The 23,608-nt window shown below is 35.1% G+C and overlaps 1 protein-coding gene across 26 annotated transcripts in view; it reads right to left on the bottom strand.

Annotated features, from left to right (window-relative positions):
- Positions 1-23,608, bottom strand: part of RIMS2 (regulating synaptic membrane exocytosis 2) — a 215,843-nt gene that overhangs the window by 114,619 nt on the left and 77,616 nt on the right. For 15 of the 26 annotated variants that reach the window (XM_081117158.1, XM_081117172.1, XM_081117165.1 and 12 more), the window contains 7 exons: positions 17,781-18,703; positions 12,777-12,844; positions 10,859-10,978; positions 8,796-8,895; positions 7,783-7,906; positions 6,121-6,167; positions 2,725-2,837 (listed from right to left, as the gene is read on the bottom strand). In XM_081117158.1, coding sequence (XP_080973284.1) covers positions 2,725-2,837; positions 6,121-6,167; positions 7,783-7,906; positions 8,796-8,895; positions 10,859-10,978; positions 12,777-12,844; positions 17,781-18,703 — 1,495 coding nt within the window. Of the gene's footprint in view, positions 1-2,724; positions 2,838-6,120; positions 6,168-7,782; positions 7,907-8,795; positions 8,896-10,858; positions 10,979-12,446; positions 12,656-12,776; positions 12,845-17,780; positions 18,704-23,608 lie in introns of all 26 variants that reach the window. The other 11 variants (XM_081117164.1, XM_081117163.1, XM_081117162.1 and 8 more) reach the window with 1 other exon arrangement.

The following is a 23,608-nucleotide window of genomic DNA, read 5'->3' as shown; positions in this document are numbered from 1 at the left end:
TATCTTTCTTCTCAGGCATTAGCAAGGTCATGATTTTATAAATGAGTTATGGGCCCTGGAAAACTCTTGCCAAAAGCAAAAATGCCCAAAGGTAAAATAGAAGGATACAGAAATTGAAATGCCGCCTTGTGACTTCCTAGGAGCGTTCCCAAAGGGTGATACGCGTGGACACACATTTTCCGACCTCTACATCATAACGGCATACCAAAACTGTCTCCAGTTGGCAAAGAGGATTAAACATACAGGGAAATACTATATCCAAAGAGTACATTGCTTATGTTTTCCTGCATGCAAAGAATAAGTATAAAATTAAGCTTCATGAAGGTAGAATTCATGTTTACCTTGTTCACGGTTGCATTCCCAGCTACCAGTATTATAGCTGAACTGGAGTTAGACCTTAATATATATTTCTCACATAGCTCATTGGAGTTTCATTTGGTAAAAACATTTTGGGGGGAAATTTGGGCAACAGATTTCAAGAACCTTAAAATTTTCTTTTCCTTTCATATTGCAATTTTACTTTTAGAAAGTCATCCCAACACTAGAATTCCGTCCTAATGAAATACACAAGATTTATATTAAAGGATCTCCATGGCATCATAATTTATAAGAGCATAAATGAGAAACAAGATATCCTATTATAACAAATTAGGTTAAAATGGGGTATTAAATAGGTATTAAAATTATGTTAAGCAGAATTTTTTTTAAAAAGTTTAAAGAAAAAGTGCTCAATATATTAAATGAAATAGAAGGTTTCCCAATAGTATATACAAATTTATTACAGCTTTGTTTAAAAAAATTTATGTATATGAATGGCTATATTTTAGTGGCAGGACTCTAGGTTATTTTTATTATTTACTTATCTGTACTTTCTAGATTTACAACAAATATTATTATATTTATAAACATTATCTAATTGAAACATATTCCTTCCAAGTCACAAGAAAATGATAAAATGGTACGTATTTAAAATTACAATTGCATGGACTTTAAACCAGCATCATTTATAAATCTAAATAGTGTAACTTTATACCATTATAAATACTTATAAGTAAAACTTCTATGTTCATATTTCCCCAAAATATTTAACAGTGGTACTTGTTTACCACATTCAATTTGAACCATGAGGAAAAACTGTGGAAGCTCAAATTTGTCTAAACCTTTCCCTGCTAGTCCAATTTGTAATAGGGCCTCGGGATTTTAAATGAGGTAACACAGTGGTACTTCTCATGGAAGTGTAACGTCCACTCCTTCCTCCTCCACCAACTGCAGCCAACTACACACACACACACACACACACTCACACACACATTTATTTATATACTGGTATCATCTAGCTGCCCAGAACATTACTTAAAAATGAACTATTTAAACACGGCCATAAAAAAAAAAAAACAGTTAATATTTATTACCACTTCCTAAACTGGTGGGGGAAAAAGGCATATACATTTGTAACCATAAATAACAACAGCCGTACTGTCAATATATGTAAGAGATAAGTAAAAAGATGCTATGTATTGTGGGAAAATGAAAAAAGACCATTGTCCTCAAGTGAAAAGTTCACTAAAGTTTATGAAAGAAAAAGGAAAAGAAAATAATAAAGAGAAAAAATTCATTTTAGTGAGACATTTACAATTTCCTAACAGTGTCTCAATTTTCCTCCTTACATAACTTTTTGTAACTGTCACGTTTTTGATCAAAATGGTCCCAGAACAGGCACGTCTAATAACTTTTTCAATAAATTTTCATATATGAATTTTATTTATTCTTCCTATATCTCCTTTAAATTAATAAAAATTCAGTAATAATCAAACACCTCCCTTTCTCCAAAAAATATAAAAGAAGTTCTGTAACTTATTTAGTAAAGATTTTTCTAGTGCTCTTAAAATATTAGCCCAAGAATAGTTTAGTTTTTAATGATAATTTTGAATCAAAACTCAGTGTCTAAATTTTGAGAATCTACATAGTTCTTGATATCCGTAAAGTTTCAAGTTTAATAACTTAATGGCATTATTGTCAATGCTAACCTGTATGTTTCTAAAACGTGACTGGAAAAATTTTAATACTTTAACATTTTTAAATGGTTTAAAAAGAGAAAGAAAACTGAAGAAGTTAACAAAAAAGTGAGGGCTTACATTTGCAAAGTTCTTCTCATATGGACATAAAACGCAGATTTGAACTTTTAACTTTCATTATGAAATGTTCAAATTAGGGACCATTTAACATGAAATCACGTGGTGGACTCAGGAGTCAATTATATTTTCCCATGTACTTAATTTTGTCTGTTGACAAAAGCATCTCAAGTATCAGTATATTTCAGAGCAATATGCATCCCCCACTCAAAAGTTCCTGAAAGCTGAAAAGCAGGGAAAAGTAACTATTTACTTTTACCTTAAATATACCGTCTTTGTATAGTGCAGAATTTTTATTTCCCTTAAAAGTTTACAACACATTATAGTCATTTTAGGGTACTGAGCAAAACTCATAACCTTGAATTTTGAAATAATATTGCTAACCTTCAAAAATTCTAACTCATGAAATTACAGAAAACCCAACTCTAATAAAGGACTATGATAAATAATTAAAATTGAATTTCAATTAATTAAAATGACTAAGAATGAGAAGGTTGATGGTTAAAAGCACAATTATATTCTAAGAACTTGGTTTACCAAAAACTAGCAACTTGGTACTCCAGAAAGAGAAGTTAATTTAGTGATTACATACTGAAAGTTGTCCAGATAAGAACTGTGGAACATCTCTCAACATGCCCGGACTCATGGGAGAGGTAACGGAAATAGAAGGACGATCCATTTTCTGAGATTCGAATGAGCTAGAACCTGAAATGGTAATTACACATAAAAAGTAATAATAATGGCTCTTCATTGGGATTTAACAATCTTCACCATGTAGCTCTTAACTTTTATGTTTTACGCCCACACAATGTCATTACATGGACCATTTCCTTAGCCACAATGTCCCAAAGTGTTTAGAGGCTTTTACTGAAGCATAAGTGAAATTGGGGACTCTCTTATGACCAAGGGTGAACGGTTTTCTGTGCCAATAAAAATATAGGCAGATACCTACTTCAGGACTTATTTGCTTTGTTAATGTGCACTAAATTCATATGTTACAATAACATTAAGAACATTTTAAAATAGAAACTTAGGTATGAAAAATCAAAACCTAAATCAATGAGGCAATTTGAAGATGCTCTAAACTTGTAATACTAAAAATGTAAGTACTGCAATGTTAATTATAAAAATGTTTGCAGGAAGTGGTTTTTTAATGGTATCTGGAAGAACATAATAAATTAGACGGGCAGAAAGGAAGTGAAGGACTATGAGAAAAAATATCAGAAAAAGCAGAACCACAGTACTCAGAAATGATATGTATGGAGGAGGGGAAAAAGACAAATTGGAAAGTGAGTAACAATGGGCTAATGGGATACTTGGAGGGATTCGGTGCCTGGAATTCTGGGTTACATATTTTGGAACTAATAAAATATCCATGCTGAACTCATGAATGAGGGAATAAAAACTGCATTTGAGAAAGATGCCTTTACCCCTTATTTAAAGTGTAAATTGAATTGGGAACATGGAAAACAGGAACAAGTGGAATTCAATAAGTAATAATAGGAAAGGTTGCAAAATTGGAATAGAAAGAATTCAGGCGATACTATAAAATAAGAAAATGAAGTCTCCAAAGCTAATTAGATATGAGATACAAAGGAAAGAGGGAGTAACGGGGTGGGAACCAGGTGGAGGGGGCAATGGGAAAAAAGGGGCGCATCTGTAATACTCTCAACAACACGATAAAAAGAAAAATATTTCAAGTCATATAGCAAGGTGCAGTGTCAAGAAAGTCTCCAATGTGTCTGTCTGGTTCTCTGCACAGGACCAGGCTGATATTCCCTGGGATACAGAACACAGGAGAGGTTCTGTGTTGAAGGGAATTAGTGGAAAAGTTAATTTGGAACACAATGACCCTGTGATGCCTCTGAGATATCCAAGGGGAGATATAAAACAAGTACTGAATATATGGATAGAACCAAATGTAGAGTAGACATTAGTGTTAGAAATTAAACCGTAAAGTGTCTCCCTAATTGGAGGCACACATGGATAAAATTCACCTCTAGAGAGAGTGGAGGGAAAAGTGAAGAGGGAAGCTGCAAGCCTTGGGATCGGAAGTCATAGCGATGCCTTTTATAATATTTAGAAGCAGAAAGATTGCCGACTTTATAGTAAAAAATAAGCTCAGTTTTCTACATTAAGCTTCAAGGAACAAGGAGACACTTAACAGAATGTAGTTTTTAAACATTCAAAAATGAAAAGGCAATGAGAGATAATTCTGATATGGAAACTTAGGAGTCACATGAAAATAAAACTGTATGAAGAGAACTTACTGAGGAACTAAAGACAGAGGGTTAAGAATCGGGCCTTGGAGCAACCTGTTCTTTGGCATTTATAGAATAAAGGATTAAATATAATTTGAGAAAAGACCCCTGCCTCCTCATGAACAATTCTGGAATTGTTTCATGCTGCTCATACAATATCTGAGTGATTTAACAAAAGCGAATAAAATGTATGTCCTTCTTAGGATTCTTGTAAGAACTGTGATAATGCAGATACAATATCAAGCACAGTTTTAGGAATGCAATAAAATGGGAGTGATGATAATAATGATAATATCATTATATATAATTGTTATTATTATCGTTATATTAGCATTTATTTATTATGTTATAGTTTCATGTGATCGTGACATTATTTTGGATAAAATGATTTAGCACCTAGCCAAATAGGTGATATGGTCATATTTTAAAGTATAGAGCTATGACACTCCAGAAGGAGTTCACCTATCTGGTAAATATTTTTTAAATTTTTATACTTATAGTTGTAATATAAAATTTAAAATAGATCTATTTTAATAGGATACTCTCAGTTATTGTGCATACAGAGAACCCAACCACTTCTCACCACCTTCACTGCTCCCAACATGGTCTAAGTCACCATCATCTTGCCACTAATATACTAAAATAGTCCTCTCACTGGTCCCTCTGCTTTCACCCTTAACTCCATTTACTATATTTTCAACACAGTATCCAGATTTTAAAACATAAGTCTCTCATCAAGACTAACTATGGAGATCTTGATTTCCCTCAGAGTAAAAGCCAAGTCTACAGAGGCTTATAAAGTATGCAACTTGACTGCCCACTCCTCTCTGGTCTTCCTTCCGACCATTCTCCAACTTGCCCACTCTGCTGCAGCCAAACTGGCCTTCTTGCTTTTCTTTAAATGCATCTTAAGCTTTTCTGCCTCAGAGACATTGCATGTCTGGTCCCTGTACCTGGAAAGCTTTTCCCCCAGAGAGCCAATCTTTCTCATCATTGCCCAAATCCTTCCTTCTCAATGTGGTCTACCCTGAACAATGTATTCCAAATTGCAGCCCTCCTCTCTTCTTTCACAATATCCCTTATTCTGCTCTCAATCAATGAAGAAACTTAGTTCACTGGGAAAAATTCATTAGTTTAACATCTAAAATGGCACTCGAACACAAGTTATAAAAATTATTTATGTGTTTAACCTTATTTAAAATAAACTTATACAATATGTCTATTGTTCCACTATGACTCTGATGTTAAATCAGAAATATTATCCCATTTCCTAAAAATATAAATAAGAATATATATAATTATTCACTAGATTGTCCCAAGCATCCCTCATTTACTAAGAGTTAGGTTACACAAGTAGCAAATTTTAAAATTAGGGGAAATTTTGGGAGGAGGAGGTGAAATTTTGGGAATGATGGTATGTTCATTATTTTTTATTGTGATGGTTTCACATATATGTCAAAACATACCTGTGAATGTTCAATATGTAGAGTTTATTGTAATGTACCTTAATAAAGCTATCTAAAAATACACAGTAGTTAAAACAGTGTAGTTAAAAAAAACTATCTTAAAGTACTATAGACTTTTATACTTTTTCCCATCTTTGTATGATCATATACTTGATAACAAGATTATATTTCCTACTTTGTATTAAGAGATGAAATACTTCATTTCACCCCAGATGAATGACATTATTAACAACATTTTCTTCTAGAATAAATGAAACTTACTGGACTCCAGTTGTGCATGTGTGCTATCAGGTATTCTAGGGATATCTCTGAAATGAGAGAAAAAGAAAACAGATTGTTGCAACAATTAATGCCACCTCTATTTTGATCATTACCAACCTATATTATAAGAGGACAGTATAAAATGAACAAAATTGCGTATGGTAGTGGCATTATGTAAATAAGAAAAAAACAAGCTGTAGTCCTCTATTGCTAATAAAAGTATTCTTGGTTAACACCAAATACTTACAAGAAATTAAAATTCATACCCATTTATAGCAGATTTGCAAAAACATATACTTTATTTTCAATATGTCTCACTATATAACTGTCCATTCTAAAAAATTTCTACATCCAACATGTTTTACAGAAACAATTCTATTCCATTCTTTATTTTTACTTGCTGTTGTTCTAAATCACTAGTATTAAAATGCAAATAAAATATCACCAAAACAAAAATCAAATTATTCAGATTTTTATTGAAATTTTTTAAATGCAATAACTCCGCTGAGAAAAATGTAAATATGTTTCTTATTGGGACTTACAAAATTACTTTGCAACTGCATTTACAACAAAAATATGTACATTTTGTCTGAGATTTGCCAAAAGGGGTAGATATTAATAGTTAAGATCATTCAGAAAAATTACATAAAAAAATATTTAAGACATTAAACAAAAACATTTAGAGTGTCTTTTAACATGAAGAAATATATACAGTACAGTTTTACCATAATACAAAAGCAAAACAAAATGAAAAACAGATACATTTTCCAGTGCCAGACTCATTACTTTTGAAAGGAGCATTTCAAAGACTAAGTGACCAACGTAAGTCATTTTCTACAGCATAAAAAGAGAACAAAATAATTCAGTCCCATCATTTCCTAAATGAGTAAAACTGGATTATATTCTACAGCAAGAACTAATTTCTCTAGCCCTCACCCTAGAATGCTTTTACCCTGAACATGCATTTAACAATCCAGTCAGTCTATAATGTTTAATTGCTTTTCCTAATTATAGGTATATCTCTTACATTGGCTTAGAATATAAGCCTCTGTAAAGGAAACACTACTGAAATGAGTAATTCTCACAACATAGGTGCAAAGGACTGTATTTATTGTCAACTTTTGGAAATTGTCAATTTAATCTATAGGTAACAAATTATGAAAACAAATGAGTATTTGGCAATTGCTTATATTTTTCTTTTTCTTTGAAGATGTTATGTTTTTCCTTAAATTGTTCCCTCTATCTGGGAATAGTATGTCTTAGGCCCTCTCGTTCCTGTGTTGAAATCTCCCTTTTGGAAAAAAATGCAAAAAATCATAGCATACAGTTAATCCTCATTTTTACAATAAAAAGGACCATAGTTCATGAAACTTCCTTCAAAACTAATTGTTACTATAGTCCCCTTCTACTAATGCCATCAGCCATCAACTAAGCTACTAAGATAAAAATCATAAACAGGTAAATGTTTCTTCTTTTGTAATTAGCTGTATAATCAGATAAAGAGATGTCATGATTTTTGGTGAGGTGTTTTTAGTAAAAGAAAAAAAAAGTCCTCAAAGTAATGTATTTTTATAAAGCATTCAGACATTTTTGGTTTGCACTTCACAAACCGTTTAATGGTAGTCAACTCTATACATGTGAAAGGTACTCAAACCAACTTACCCAATAGGCCGAGAAACAACAAGCTCCACTTGTGGTTCAGGTTTGGATTCCAGAATGATGTTATATACTTCTTCAAATGTGGCTCCTTGCAACAGCCTTCCACTCCATTCTAACACTTCATCACCTAGTGTGTGTGTCAGTAACGATAATCTTAGGGGGAAAATCTAATCCCATAAAATGCACTCAAAACAAAGTAATCCTTAAACTGCGATGAATTCCATAGAATAAAATCACCAATATGAAATAAGAAACATACTGAAAGCAGCTCCAGTGGCATAAAATTTGATGACAAGGATTATTATATTTCACCCAAAAGGCCAAGGGTTGGAAAAAAATTATGTAAAAGTTATCTCTGTGATCTCGGGGATATTCTCAGTGGTGTCTTGTCCACCAAAGTTGCTAGTTGTTCTTGTGAAGGGGTGTAAAGTCAGGAGCAAGTATGTCACCATCTTGGTGACACAGAAATTTTAACTCTAATAGAAATTCGAATTCTAGAAACTATCAAGATCAGTAGCCACTTTGTAGATTTCATGACTCTGCATTCCAGTGTTTTCAAAATATATTTGGTTGACCACTTGTCTAAACTCCCTTGTAAAAAGCTTAATATTTAGAGTCTTATCAAATCCTCTCCAAGACACTCAAGGATCTCTCCTATCCATTACCAAAGAGACAAAGAGTGACACACTTTAGGAAGTATGTATTTATCTATGAAGTTTGTTTCCTAAACTATGTTGGAATTTTTCAAAAAAAAAACAGTGAAGGCTTATGGAAAACAAAACAGGTTAATACTAGAGACAGAGTAGGACTATCCATAAGCAAAAACAAAAGAAATCGGTAACTATAAAAATATTTTTATCTAATATGACTCAAGAAATAGTATTACAACTTTCCATTAATGTATAGATTTGTTACATGAGCTCTGTTACTGGTCAAATCACTTCTAAATGAGGATGTTTTTCATAACTACTCAAGTTTAACGGTATAAATGTAAACAATCAAAGGTAGAAACCTACCTGGTCTAAGATGTCCTACAGTATCGGCTAAACTTCCTTTTTTAACTTTGGTAATAAATGCACAGAGCCGACCTGATTCAGTCATCTTTCCTCCTACAACCTGTTTAAAAGAGAAAAGTGTTACAAGACACATTTTTCCAATCAACATGGTTGAAGATTCAAGTAAAAAATAACTAGACAATTTACAGCTTTAAAAAAAAAATGTTTTTGTTGATTTGAGAGAGAAAGGAAAGGAGAGGGAAAGAAACACCAATGTCAGAGAGAAACAGTGACTGATTGCCTCCCACATGCATCCCGATCGGGATCTAACCTAAAACCTGGGCATGTGAACTTTTGACCATTTGCATCCCAGTTTTTCTATTTTTATGTTTCTGTTGAGATATAGGTTGAGGCAAAAGTAGGTTTACAGTTGTTCGTATGGAAAAATAATATAATAAGTAGTAATACAATAATAAACTCTATTTCTTGTACTCACAACTATAAACCTACTTTTGCCCACTCCTGTATATCTTTCTGAAAAATATATATATTACCAAGAATGCTGCAGAGTCATGGGTGTACCTGCAAGAGTGGCCTCTTAAAAAAAAAAAATAATGCTCTGATTCTTATCAATGACAATGCAATCAATATATCAACTTTATAGCAAGCCAAGCAAACAATAGGAACTAACTTCACTAACTAAAATAGTCTTTTTCTCTTCTAAATTGAGTCAAAGATAGCTGAATTTAAAAACCATTGATTTGTCTTATTCTATGTATTTATTCCTAAACTGCAGTGAATTAAACTCAGTTGCAGTTCAGTTAACACTAATTATTCCTATATTTGATTCTGAAAATTAAATGTATAGATATTTTGGACTTACATCCCTATGTTAATTTTTAAAAACTTTTATTTTTTGACTTGATAAATTTTAATAGTAATAATATTACTGACTATAATTATTATTGAAACCTTAGAGCATGTCAGGCACCGTACTAAATGTTTATATATTGCTTTATTTAATCTTATTATAACAATTCAGTAAACACTGTTATCTCCTTTGTACAGATGAGGAGCCTGAGGCTAAGAGAAGTTTAGTTGACCAATGTCATATAAAACCTAGTAATTGCCATAACTAGAAATCAAGCCAAGACTTCCTAACACCCATACTATGCTGCTCTGACACTATACTGGGAGGATCTGGATCTAAATCCCCACTCATCATCATCTTGTGACCATGGGCAAGTTATGACAATTCTCTAAGCTTATTTTTTTTATCTATCATGAGTGTTAAACAAAATGATAGATGTAAAACGGCCAGATGAGTGCCAGCCACCCAATAAATGTTAGTTGCCCAATTCCACTTACACCCCAAATCTGCTAATATCTCTATGTTCTACAGGAAAACTTCTGTAGCAATGGCTTAACTCTAAAACATTTACTCTGTTTTCATTTCAGTTTTTAATTCACCATACAGGTGTACAAAAAATAAATACACCAAACAGAACTATATCTGGTATAAGTACCAAAAAATTGTATGGTATTTTACAGTAAAATATAAATTAATATTTATACTAAATCTCTTAACATTAAGTATTTTTGAGTTTCCAGACTTCAAACAGTGTTCTCTCTCACATAGACACACATACACACAAATAGACACAAATATTTTGCTACACTAATGCAAAAATTATAGTCCTATATAATACACATATTATTACATTTCTCAAGTTTGCATATTTAGTCATTGAATAAAACCATCATTTAAATAGAATACAACCACAGATATAGATATAAAGGACAAACTGTATAGGTGAAATAAGTCTGAGAACTGTATTTAGGATTCAAGTATATAACTCATTATAATTTCCAAAATTATACATACGAGTATTGTGGTAGTGTGATGGCAGCTTCTTAAATAAAACATGGAATATAAGAAGTGGGTAATAAGGGAAATATTTGGGAATTCTTGAAAATGCAAAGAAAATCCACTAACTTGGTATAGGTAGAAAGAATTATTATATCTTTTGCTTCTCTGATAAATCTGTAAAGTAGTACAAAGTCTTACATATTTCAGCACATACCTTCAAGCCAAGCATTGCTCCTGAATCTCGAGGTACACTCCCATCTTTCAGACGCTTATTTAATAAAATACGACCAATTAAACGATCTCCATCTTTAGATGGCTGCCATGTCACTGGGTGCTGACATTGCATCAAAAGCAAAAAATTAATGTTTTTATGACACATGATGCCTTGTTGTACAATCTCTCTAAATTTCAGATTTCCAAAGTATTATGATTACACAAACCAGTTTGCATTCAAAAAGGCTTACTACATTGTGCTTATAACCTCAATTTTATAATCTTAAGTTTTTTCAAAATCAAATTACTTCAAATTCTTACAGTGTTCTGACACAATACTGAAGTTATATAGCTCTACAAAAACTGAGAAATCTTGAAAATATATTCAAACCCTAATTTAATTATATACATGCTGAAGATTAATAAATTCACAGGTAGGAAAGATAAATTGAAATTCTATAAAATTAAACTCTCTTAAAAATGAAAGTTTAATCTTCAAACACTTTTGGAATACTTTGAGAGACCTTATTACAATAAAAGTTAAAAGGTCAAATTATATAAAACACAAAATTCAAACCTATAATGAGGGCTTTCTTGAAATAAGTTTCTAGATTAAATTTATAAGAAATATATAAGCCCCAATAATTTTCCAGTTGATTCTGGGAGAAATAGGCCTAATTCAAAGGTGTAGATTGATTATATTTCTCACTTTTTGGAGGTTCATTGATTCTTTCAGATCTTTGGTCTATTTAGTAAATTAATTTTATTAGATAATTCAATGGTATCCATTGCTAAACAACCTTGAAAATATTAAGAATTTATCTCTTAGGGCAGAACCAATCCCTTTATAAATCACACCGTTCCATTCCATTATGAATTATATGTCAAATAACACAGTAAATGATTTGTGTAATCACAGTTTCACAGTTATCTTAAAAGTAACATGCACATCTTCATGCAAAATTTAGCAGGCAAAAGACAAGTTCCAGTCAATCGCATCTACATGGTAATAAGATTTTAAAAGTCTCACTACACTAAAAGCAAAAATAATAAATACCAAAGCAGATGGCAATGGTTCTAATGCTAATTAATGCTACATTGAAAGGCTGACAATAAAAGAAAAGAGCAAAATGACAGTGAAAGGGAAAAAAGAAAAACAACTTTTTCTGTGCAAACAGACCCAATTATCTCCCTTTTGCCTGGGATTCAAACTATTAATAATTTTTCATCCCAAGGAAAATATATGCAAGCAATCAAATAAGCCAATCCAAGAAATTCTTTGTATTTGTAATTTATAATAACATTACCAAATTATCTCATGCGACCATAGACAAAATATTCCTTTGTTCCTAATTTTCATTTCGTTTACTTATTTTTTGGTATGCCGTCAAACAACAAAAACAGCAAAGCAAGCAAGAAGTATTTTGATTCGTTTGTTTTGGTTTTGTTTTTCTTTTCTGCACCTTAAAAAATGCTACATTGACCCCTGAAATGCCCTGTCCTTTTATTATGTTCTGTTTGAATGAGTGACAGAGAGCAAACGAAGACCGAATGAGCAGGTTAAAACGCAGGCTCCACAATCTCAGTACCTTATCACTATGGCTATGCTCCTCGTTAAGGGTTGTGCTACTACAGGTATCTACCCCAGAGTCCTTAATCTGAGGCTCAGACCATTCCAAATCCTCTTCCAAAGAGTGGCCACCAAAGTACATCATTTTCTTTTGTCTCTCAGACCTGGTGTTAGAGTCCGACAAAACTGCCTGCTCACTAGTTTTTCTTTTTCCCTTTTGACTGTCCCCTACAGGTGTGGGATAAAAAAAAAAAAAAAGATACAAAAAAGAAAACATGCAAAGGTGTAAATAAAAAAGTAAAAGTAAAATGATAACAGAAATTAAACAGTAAGGCTCCACATGTCTCACCAAAGACATTGGGGATGCCTCACTGCTATGCCAAGACGTATGGTCCAACCAGTTGTAATCCATGTCTCCTGTGAGAGTCAGACAGACAAAAGAGTGCAGTAAAGGAGACGGCGAAAGAAAGGACAGACATTACAAACATTTTAAACTGTGTGATACTGTCTGGTTTCAAGAACCCTGTAGTACTCACTACACATACCAAGAGAAAGCTGGGATTCCAAATGAGTAAAATTTATAGAATGCAGAATATAAAGTTTATGATCTCTAGACAGACCCTACAGAACGAAAGTCCTGAAAGAAGAGAAAAGGCTAATAATAAACAGGAACCAAAATGAAAAAAATTACATATTCTGTAAAGGAAAGGCTATCGGTTATGTCTGTTGCTCATGCTATATTTTCCATGCTGGTCTACAGACATGAATTATTCTCTAAAGAGTAAAGAACGTTTTAAAAGTTAAACAGTGGCTTGCCAATGACCACTGTAACAAAAAGCCAAGCAATTAAATGTTGTTCCTGGAATGTTGTACAATATTCTTTTTAATGCTGAAACCTAAAAATATTTGATGGATAAAAAATATAATTGGTTACACAAAAGAATAATTTTGTATGAAAGTGACAAAAGAGATCCACTCAATTGCGATTAGTAAAAATAAAATAAACTTTACTTATATCACAAATTATTATTTTGAAACAATTTTTCAACTTTTTTTCAGAAATTGCACTCTCATAAAGTAAATTTTCTTTTAAGATAACTTTGTCAGATAATTTGTACAACTGGCAACCAAGAATGAATATCTACTTCCCATATGTATATGCTCCTTATTTGCCTTACACTTGAAAAAGAATTTATTTTTAGTCTGTATGTGCACATACATGTTTTTAAACTCTATTCATACTTTCATTTATTTAAAAGTACTTACTAAACCCCTTCCATTTGCTCTAGTGAATGGGGTAAAACAATGAGATATACAACAGAGTGGAGATAAACACAATAAATAAGTCCTCAGTGTCATATAGGAAATTACAAAACACTGAGAGTATATAATAAGACCTAATTTAAATTTCAGGGTCAGCAAACACCTCTAAAGAAGTGATGTTTAAAGATGAGAACTGAAATGTGTGACCTGAAGGACAAGTAAGGAGACAGGCAGACGGGAAGTGGAGGAAAGCATTCCAGGAAGAAGTACATAGTAGAACACTAGTGTGTCTGAACCAAAAGGAATGAGGGCAAGTACGATGCTACAGGAGACTGGTGAGGCAGCACCAAGCAGCTTAGGGAGGCCTTTTTATGCCATGTTAAAGACTGTGAATTTCATTCCTTGAAGGACTTTAAGATGATGACATAGACTGATTTACATTCTTAAAAGATCAATCTAAGCACTAAATAGAGATTGAATTGGAAGACACCAAGCGTTGGAAGGCATTTGCAACAATCCATGGGCCAGGTGGTGAGGGCTTTAACAAAGGGGATGGCAGTAGACATGGTATGAAAAGAGGGAACTAAGAGGTGTTTTGGAGGTATAATTAAATATTAAGAAAGATTCGAGAATCTTGGCAACAAATGAATGTAAGGAAAGACCATTTACGAGAGAAAAGACTGGAGGAAGAGCACTGTATTAGTTCCTGAAGGAGCAGGAAGGAATGACTGTTTCATAAAATCTAAGATGTTATTGTATATAAGATTCAGAGATATTAAAAATAAAAGCATGCATCTTAGAATTTACTAAGCATAGTGATTAATGTTGGATATATTGTTTGCAATACCCATAAGTTATTCAAGTGGGCATATAAGAAATCAATTCGTTAAGCTATGCTAAAGCTTCAAAGGAAGGTCTGAGCTGGAGACATAAATTTGGAATTACTACCACACAGACAGGAATAAGTAGATCACTTAGGAACAGAGAATAAAGTAAGATATGAAGAGGACCCAGACTGAATTTTAACATTTGAAGTTTGATTTGAGAAGAAAGAAAAAAGAAAAAGAAGAGAGAGACAGAGACAGAGGCACTAAGAGAAAACATTCTGAGAAAAAATAGGAGGGAGGGAGATGGAAGTCTCAAAACCAAACAGAAGAGTCTCCTAAACAGGAGAAATTAACTATACTGAATGATTTCTACATATCGGGTACAATAGAGAACTGAAAGGTGTGTATTTCATATGGCAACTTGAAGATCAAGAAAATGTTAGAAAAAGCACTCTGGGTAGAATGATGAAAATTAAAATTAAATTGAAGTAATCGAAGAGTCAGAGAGAGACATGTAGGGGAAAATGTGTATAGGTGAATGGTTCACAAAGTGAAATCCCCAAAACAACATAATCAACATCACCTGAGGCTTATGAGAAATGCAAATTCTTGGGCACCATCCAACGTTTAGTCAGAAATTCTGCAAATGGGGCCTAGCAATCTGCGTTTTACCAAGCCCACCAGGTGATCATGATCTCACTGATGTTTGAGAACCACTGGAGACAATGACTTTAAAAATTTTATCTATGAAGGATAACAGAGTTGAGCTAACATACACTAAATTCAATGTGTAGGGAAAACATTTCTTTAACCTGTGAACTAGAGAGTGCTTTCCAATGTTCTTTGCGTGTAGCACCTTACACAAGCACCAAAGGGGTCTACATAGCAAACCTTCCTAAAATTAGCCCTTGTCTTCTATCAGTTCCCACTATGTGCCACCCCTGGAAGCACAGAGTCATTTTTTCCCTTGCCTTGTCCTCTCTAAAAATGTATTGTTCTTTTGTTATATAAGCCCAAATTCTAACCACCCCTTTGAGTTTCTCATAGCTAAGTGCTCCCATATATGTATGTGCAATGCACATGATAATAAATTTGTCTTTCTCTTGTTAATCTGTCTTTTGTCAGTCTAATTTATAGGGCCCCAGCCAATGAAACTAAGATGCATAGAAGGAAAAAAGAGTTGTTTTTCCTCCTCTGCACCTTTCAGTATAATTTTAGAAATAGGATACTTCAATGAACCAATAAAGATTATGACTAAAATGTTATTAACCCCAAAAGATGACTGGAAAGGAACATGCATCTTTATGGTATTTGGCCTTCCCAATTAGGAACATGAAGTGAATCTCTACTCAAGCCTTCCTTCATGTGAGGCAGTTAAGTTTTGTAGCTTTCTTCATATAGGACCCCTCATTTCTTACTTATTTTTAAATCACATTTTCTGTTTTTAGTTCAGAATGGAAACTGCCTTTCACTTATATTTTTAAAACTAATTATTTTTCATAAAAATATAAAATGACTCTATATACATTCCACATCCAGCTGCCTTCTTGAGTTCCTTTATTGATTTTTGTTCATTCTTATCAACAAGAAATCAATTGCTCCTCAAAGAGTATCAGAGAGTTGTGTGTGTGGAGATGGGGAGAGTGGTACAAGGGATTCGAACTAGAGACTCACCTATCTAGGGTATTTTGGCATACACCAAAATAAATTTCAGAAAGATTACAAAGTTAAAAGTTAAAAAATCAATAATAAAATCGTGAGAGAATAGAGTTAAATATTTAATTTGGGGGTGAATAAGGTTTTCTGGGGAGTAAAAGGAATAGAAAAAAAAGTCACCAAAGAATGCAAAGATTTAACTATATTAATTTCAATTATTTCCAAATGATCAAAGAAAAGTAGTAGGTAAACATCAAAATGTGAAATACATTTGGAACAGATGATAGTTAAATGGGTAAAATCCTAACCACATAAAAAGCTCTAATAAATCAATTAAGACAAAAACTAATTAATACCCAATAGGAACATGGGCAGAAGAAATAAATGGAATGAATAGATAATTCATGAAAGATATAAAACATCAATTTACATACAAAATATTCAACTGCACAATCAAATTCAAAATTAAAATGACAAAGAGATAGCATCGTTTGTGGTCCATTCAACTGGCCAAGATTTGGTACATGCACCCGGAGCCCAGGCCTGCTGGCTTGATGAGAGCATGTGACAGGAGTATGGAGAGTTAAAACCTTTCTGGAAAGCGAGATGGTAATCTGAATGAAAAGCTTTAAAAAAATCAAAGCACAAATATGTGTTTGTGAAATACTAAGAGATACAGAAAAAAATTTTGCATAAAGATGACCATTATAATATCATTTATAATAACAATCGGAAGCAACTGCAAGGCCCCCAAACAAAGGAACAGTTTGTGGTAATCCTTAGAGTATTAGTGTGGACATTTGAAACATATTTCTGAAGAATATCTAATAGCTTGAGGAAAGCTAAGGATACAATGATATCAAATGAAAACGATCATAACATGTGCATAGGAAAAAGGAAAGAAATACAACAAAATGTTAATAGTGGTTATATTTGGGGGACAGGGTTGTGGGTAGCTTGTATTTCATTCTTTACACTTTGAGGAATTTTCCAGATGTCCTACAGTAAACATATTGTTACTTTTAAAAGGAAACACAAAAAAAGTTATTTAGCTAATAGGATTTTTTAAAATATGAAATCCAGCGGTAGAAGAAAATTTTCAGAAACAAAGAAAAAAACAATTTTAAAAATCAACAGATTTATAGACTTATAGAGGATGTTCACATTTTATAACTTGAAATTTCCTTCACATGCCCAACACCATTGAAACACTTTTAAAATAAAGGCAGCAGCCCAGCCCGCATGGCTCAGCGGTTGAGCATCCACCTGGGACCCAGAAGATGTTGGTTCGATTCCCGGTCAGGGCACAGGCCCGGGTTGCGGGCTCGATCCCCAGTCGGGGGCGTGCAGGAGGCAGCCGATCAATGGCTCTCATCACTGATGTTTCTCTCTCTCTCCCTCCCTTCCTCTCTCTCGTCAATAAAGATATATTTACAAAATAAAATAAAGACAGTAATATCTAACTTTTCAATGTTTACTCGAAGTACAACCTGAAACAAAACTCTCTCCAACCACCGCAGGGAACCGTGACGGGAACCGAGCGGCTTCCTCGGGAGCCGAGCGGCGGGAACCGTGACGGGAACCGCGCGGGGAACCGCGCCGCTTACCTTTCTCGCTCACGCTCTCGCTCTCAATCTCCACATCGTCACAACTCGTGTACTCAGGCGTGGACGCTAGTTCCTCCTCGGAACTGCTCAAGGACACCTGGCGCATTTTACCTCCTTTCTTGGATTTGTGAGGCTTCGGCGGCGGAGGTCGCACTGACTCGGACTGGTCGGAGCTGAGGGAGTCGTTCCTGAGCATCGTTTCCATCTTCTCCCGCTTGGTCTTCCTCACGGCAGAGCTGGGGTCGAGGTGGTGCTGCCGCCGCAGGGAGTCGGCGCGCCGCGGCTCCGGCCTGTCCGCGGGAATCGGGCTCCTGCGCGGGGTGGGGGGGCTGTGGTTCGTGGTCCTTGGTGGGTAGGCACTGGGTCCCTGAGCCTCTCGAGTTCTTTCCATGGAGTACGACCGCTGGCTGTCCATGGCGGCTCTCCGGTCGGACACCGATCTCTGCCGCGCCGGCCGCTCCAGCCTCAGCACGGAGATCCTGGAATCCTCCAGCTCCGCGTTGGCCAAGGAGACGTCGCTGTGCCGCCGCTCGTGCCGCGCCCGGGACACCTCGGCGTGGATGCGCATCTGCTCCTCGTAGGGCTGCGGCTTCACGGGGTAGCGGGCCAGGTTCGGGTCGCTCCGGTAGCGCGCCTGGTACTCCTCCTCCCTCCTCTGCCTCTCGTACTCCTCCCTGCCTTCCGCGTCCTCGTCGTCCAGGGCGTAGTCGTCGGGGTGCCTGTGACTTCTCCAGCCCGCGTCCCTGTAGTTCACATGAGCCGGGTCCCCGTAGAGCTGCGGCTCGCGCGGAGCCCGCGGGTCCGCGAAGTCAGACGGAGAGCGCGGCATGGCGCTCCCGGCGGGGGCATACTGCGCGTGCGCCTCCGCCTCCCTGCGGTCGCTCCGCCGGCCGGGCTCCCGCGACGCGGGCGGGCTCCGTCTCCTAGGCAGCCAAGGAGAGCAGAGGTGAGGACACGCGCGAGCGCGGCGGCGCACCGAGCCCCTGCCGGTGGAGGGGGACGCTCGGCTGTCACCTAAGCGCCTTCCATGAGCTGAATTCAGTACTAACTCCAGCAATCGCTTTGGTCTAGGGACTAGGAAATGTGCCCGAGCGTGTGAATCACGCGGCAGACGCGGCCTGGGGCGGGTTTACGTAAAAACAGAACAGGGGCCGAGACACTGAAATTGGGAGAACCGGTGTCACTGTTCCTTCCCACGGAATTAGGTTTTTAAAAATATGCTTTAAGTTACCTTACGGTATAGTAAAGGTACGCTAGAAGTAAGGTAAGATTTTGTTCTAGGAATATATTTAATTTATCTTTATCGTTGAAAGTATTACAGATGTCCCATTTTTTTCCCCCATTGATCAATGAGGAATCTAACATTAGTTACTCCCAAATATTAAAATACCTTCTCAAAACAATTTTCAATAAATATCTTGTGAATTATTGCATATAGATACTCTCTCCTTTGAATTAAAACTGCTATATTTCTTAGACATATTTTTCAGGAACTGATAAAAATTCACGAACTGTATCTCTGATCTCTTTCTTCGCTACTGGCCTTTATAACAAGCCTTAGTATTTGTTGTTATCAAATTTGTTAGTATTTCATAGGTAAAATAATATAATGATAATTTATAAACTTCCCTAAACTTCACGAAGCATTTAACGGTATTTAACCCATAAATTGTAATTCACAAAAATGGAGCGATTCATCTAGGATGCTATATTTCACTTAATCCTTCAAAGACCATGAGAAATTAACTGGCAGAATCCAAAATTATGTCTTTCTTTAGAATAAAATGTATTTGTGACATCATATATAATGCTTTAATTTTTACTGCTCCACATTCTGTCAATCCCTATTTCTGACCGATAATACAATATCAGTATATATTTATATTCACTTTATATTAATCTAATATCTATTCATCTTCTCTTTATTGAAATCTAGGCTGTTAGAATTATTTTCTCTTTCACTATATTACAGTCATCTTAATTGGAACCAGTTTATAGAAAAATCACATATAGAAATGTACTATTTCTACTTTAATCAAAAGCATTCTGTTCATATATAATTTTTTGTAATATGGACTAACCACCAATCTATTTCTAAATAGTCTAACTATGTATTCACACTTGACTGGGCATAATAGTTTGAGCAAGAAACTACCAATTAGTCTCTTTAAAATTCTATGTCTAAAAATTATACTGACTGATGGGGAAACTCCAAATAAAAAGATTCTTTCCCAATTAAAGTCACTTTCCCAATTTCCCAAAGGCAATCTCATATCACATACATACTGTATAGTAATTCATCATGCTTTTACCATAGTTTCTATTTTAATTATTATAACCTTTACAATCCTATGTGGTTTCTGTTATTACGTGACCAGTATATATCAGTACTGACCATGTATACTATAAATAATCCAGTTTCTGAAAATATAATCTAGTAAACATCTTAAAACATTTATAAGGACAGTGAATGATTAGATGGAAACTTAAGTTTTAATATTCATATGTTTTTAACTCTTAAGATCTACATAATTTTTAGAAATCATAATGACACTAAAAGTAGAGTGAAGAATTAAAAATTAGTAATTTCTGTAAATTCAAATTTTATGTTATTACAGTTAAGTGCTATGTATATGAAAATCTCTACTCATTATAGAGATCATTTAAAAATTGTGATTTTATAAATGAAAACAAAAAGACATTTAAAGGCTCAATAATCTGAAAAAAGACCATCTTTTTTTAAAGTTTTATACTGCATGGATATTGCTAAATATACTAAAATGATACCTTACTAATTCAATTATGCATGCTAACCATACAGTTTAAACATAACTCTGCAATCAAATGGTGAAATTTGAAGCTGTTAAGACACATTAAATCAAGGATTTAAAAGACGTATACAATCTTGTAAAACATGAAATATATTGGTTCCATTCCTATAACTCTTACAAAAAGCTTTTAACACAGCAAACCATTTATATTCATTAAAAAAACAAAATTGATTTTTATATTACATATCACCATATTTAACACATAGAGTTTTACCTTTTGCTCAACCAATGCACATCTGTCGAGTACGAAGCATCATGTTGACAAAAATACATTAATACAGTGCCAGGCAGTGCTTTCGTTTAATCCTAGCTCTCGAAAAATCATGGGAGCCATCCTTAATCAGATCTGAATGTCTCTGTTTGCTTACAATCATTTTATTTCAAAAGTCAATTACCAAAAAGTTACACATAAAACAACATTCATTCACGGATGGGAGTCATAAAATCCTCTAGGAATGGGCTTGCTATGGAAAAGGTTATTCTTTAATGCTGTTCTATGTGGCTGTATATAGCTCCAGGTCAAGTAAGAATGTACCCTGTAAGGAGGATTATGGTGCTTAGCTGATTAGTGCCTCACAATACTGAACACCAAATGCATCCTACATCCAAGGCATTTCTGGACACTATACTTAAAACGGACAGATTCAGAAATTTGTAAGTCATGTTCCCCTATATGAATTACAACATTTTTAAAATAACAAAATTAATTGTGTTTGTTGTTAAGTCTACTGCACTGCGTTCAGTATGAAATGTGTACTGATAATGAAAATGGTGGTGGTTTAACAGGTCTACTCTATAATTTCTTTTCAATTATTCAAGAGAATGCTTCCCCAAAGGATTTATGGGGCAGGAAATAGCAGTTCCTGTAGAAATTTTATTAAAAATGTGTTCCATAACCTGCGAAGTTGGTTAGACACTGAGTTTAAACCAAGCCTTGCTTACTTCATCACTTAACCTCTCTATGCCTCTATGCAGTCATTCAAAAAAATTAAAAATAGAAGATAGCACCACAGATGCCTTTCTACCAAAAGCCAATTATCTAGATGTTACTATTACACTTCTGAAAATTATATTTAAGTGATTCCAATAAGCTTAAATAAAACTAAGAAAAGGCCAGTGTTTGAAGAGTGGGGAGAGGTGCAAAAGTACTGCGCTGTTTTCTGGTGTCCCGAATTTCAAGTTTAAACGAGAGTCTAGGGACTACTCAACTATTTGTGCAGTTCTCATACAGAATTTTTTACTAGAATTAAGTATAGATCTTGGAGAGGCTGTGAGGAGTGTGGGGAAAAATAAAGGCCTTTCTCCCCTCTGAGATTCCTAATAACGACTTGTAGATTGTTCAAGCAGAAATGCAATAACAATTAAAGATAATTCATTCTCATAGGAATGTTAACCAATAATAAAGTTCAACCATTTACACCCCACAGTTCATAACAAACTGAAAAGAAAAAAAAAATTCCACAGAATATTTTGATTCTTCCACGCTGGCAAGTCCAGAAGACTTCAGAAACAACATTACGCTGACGCTATGATAGCAAACCTTCTTCACTTCCCCTTCCATTTGCTTTTACCGCCTCCGTGAGCTCTCCTGGCAGTGTTCTCCCAGCTGCAACGCTCACTCTGCTGCCAATCACCTCCTCCACCATCAACCTCATCTCTAGCTCCTCTCACCTTTCCACCCAGACTCCCATTTGTACTATTTCTAACACCACGACTGCTTTCCCTTTACTCTCTACTGATCTTTCTAGGTCTCCAGTTTCCTCCTCCCCACCCTTTGAGGGCTACACTGTCCTTTGAGGACTATTTCCTCCATTTTTAACTTTTTATTTTATTTAATTCCCTGGGTAAGTACTACCCATGGATTCAAATTTATTAGGACCCAATTTGGGGTTTAAAAAAACTTCATGAGAATAATTATATCTTTAGTATCCATTGACTTGTTCAGAAGAACAAAATAATAAGATTCTATGGATCAGATGCCAGTATAAATTAATTTTTATGCTTCCCTATAGTAACCCATTGTGCCACCACCCCCCTTACCACTATATTTCCCAAAACTGCTGTCCAAAAAAAAAAAGACAGACTAGGAGATATACTAGAAGATAATTTAAACACACCTTTTCCATTATTTCCTCCTCTTTCTGTTCATTCCAAAGAAACGACTTAAAGATTCTGGGTTAGGGCTAAAACCACGGTTATTCAAACAAGAGAAACCTCTTTGCATAAAAGGAAGCAAACACGTCTAGAGGCATATACCAAAGCAAAAAAGGAGGTTCTGCTTATCTGCAAGCCAAACATTCATTATACAGTTAATTTTAATCTTAAATGTTTATTTCCTTATTGGGAAAGAGTAATACAGTTTTTAAAACGTGGGACACAGTCAAGTGGGTTAAGTGGAAGCAGCATAGTCCATCTCAGTTAATAGTACCTCTTTCCTCCCAGTTGCTCATCCGATCCACGAGGAAATTCTGTTGCATGTACCATCAGGTTATACTCAGGATCCAAACACATCTCACCACCTCCACTAGGTCAAGCCTGGTGAAGTCACCATCATTTTTTTGTGCGAATTACTGCAAACGCTTCCTAACTTGTCTTTCTGCTTCTACTCTACCATAACCTACAGCTCGGTCTCAATACAGCAGCAAGACTGTAAGCCAGATTGTATCACTAATATGTTTGAAACCCTTCAGTAGCTCCCCATTTTACTTACAAGGCCCATGGGACCTGGCACCCATGACTCACTGGCCCTCTTCCTGCTGCTCGCCCTGGCTCCCTCAGGTCCAGCCATCTAGCTTCCCTGCAGGCTCACAGCTTAGGACCATTGCTCTGGCAGTTCCCTCTGCCTGGAATGCTGTTCCTGCAGATATCAGTAGAGACTTCCTTCAAGTCTTCACTCAAATCTCACTTTCTCAAGGAGGCCTACCCTGAATACCAAGTTTAGTATTTCAATCTCCGTCTCTACTTCCTGCACTCCCAATCCCGATTCCTAACCTGCTT

This window comes from Miniopterus schreibersii, assembly GCF_964146895.1.
Source record: "Miniopterus schreibersii genome assembly, chromosome: 17".
Lineage (NCBI taxonomy): Eukaryota > Metazoa > Chordata > Mammalia > Chiroptera > Miniopteridae > Miniopterus > Miniopterus schreibersii.
This window is presented reverse-complemented; position numbering and strand designations above follow the sequence as displayed.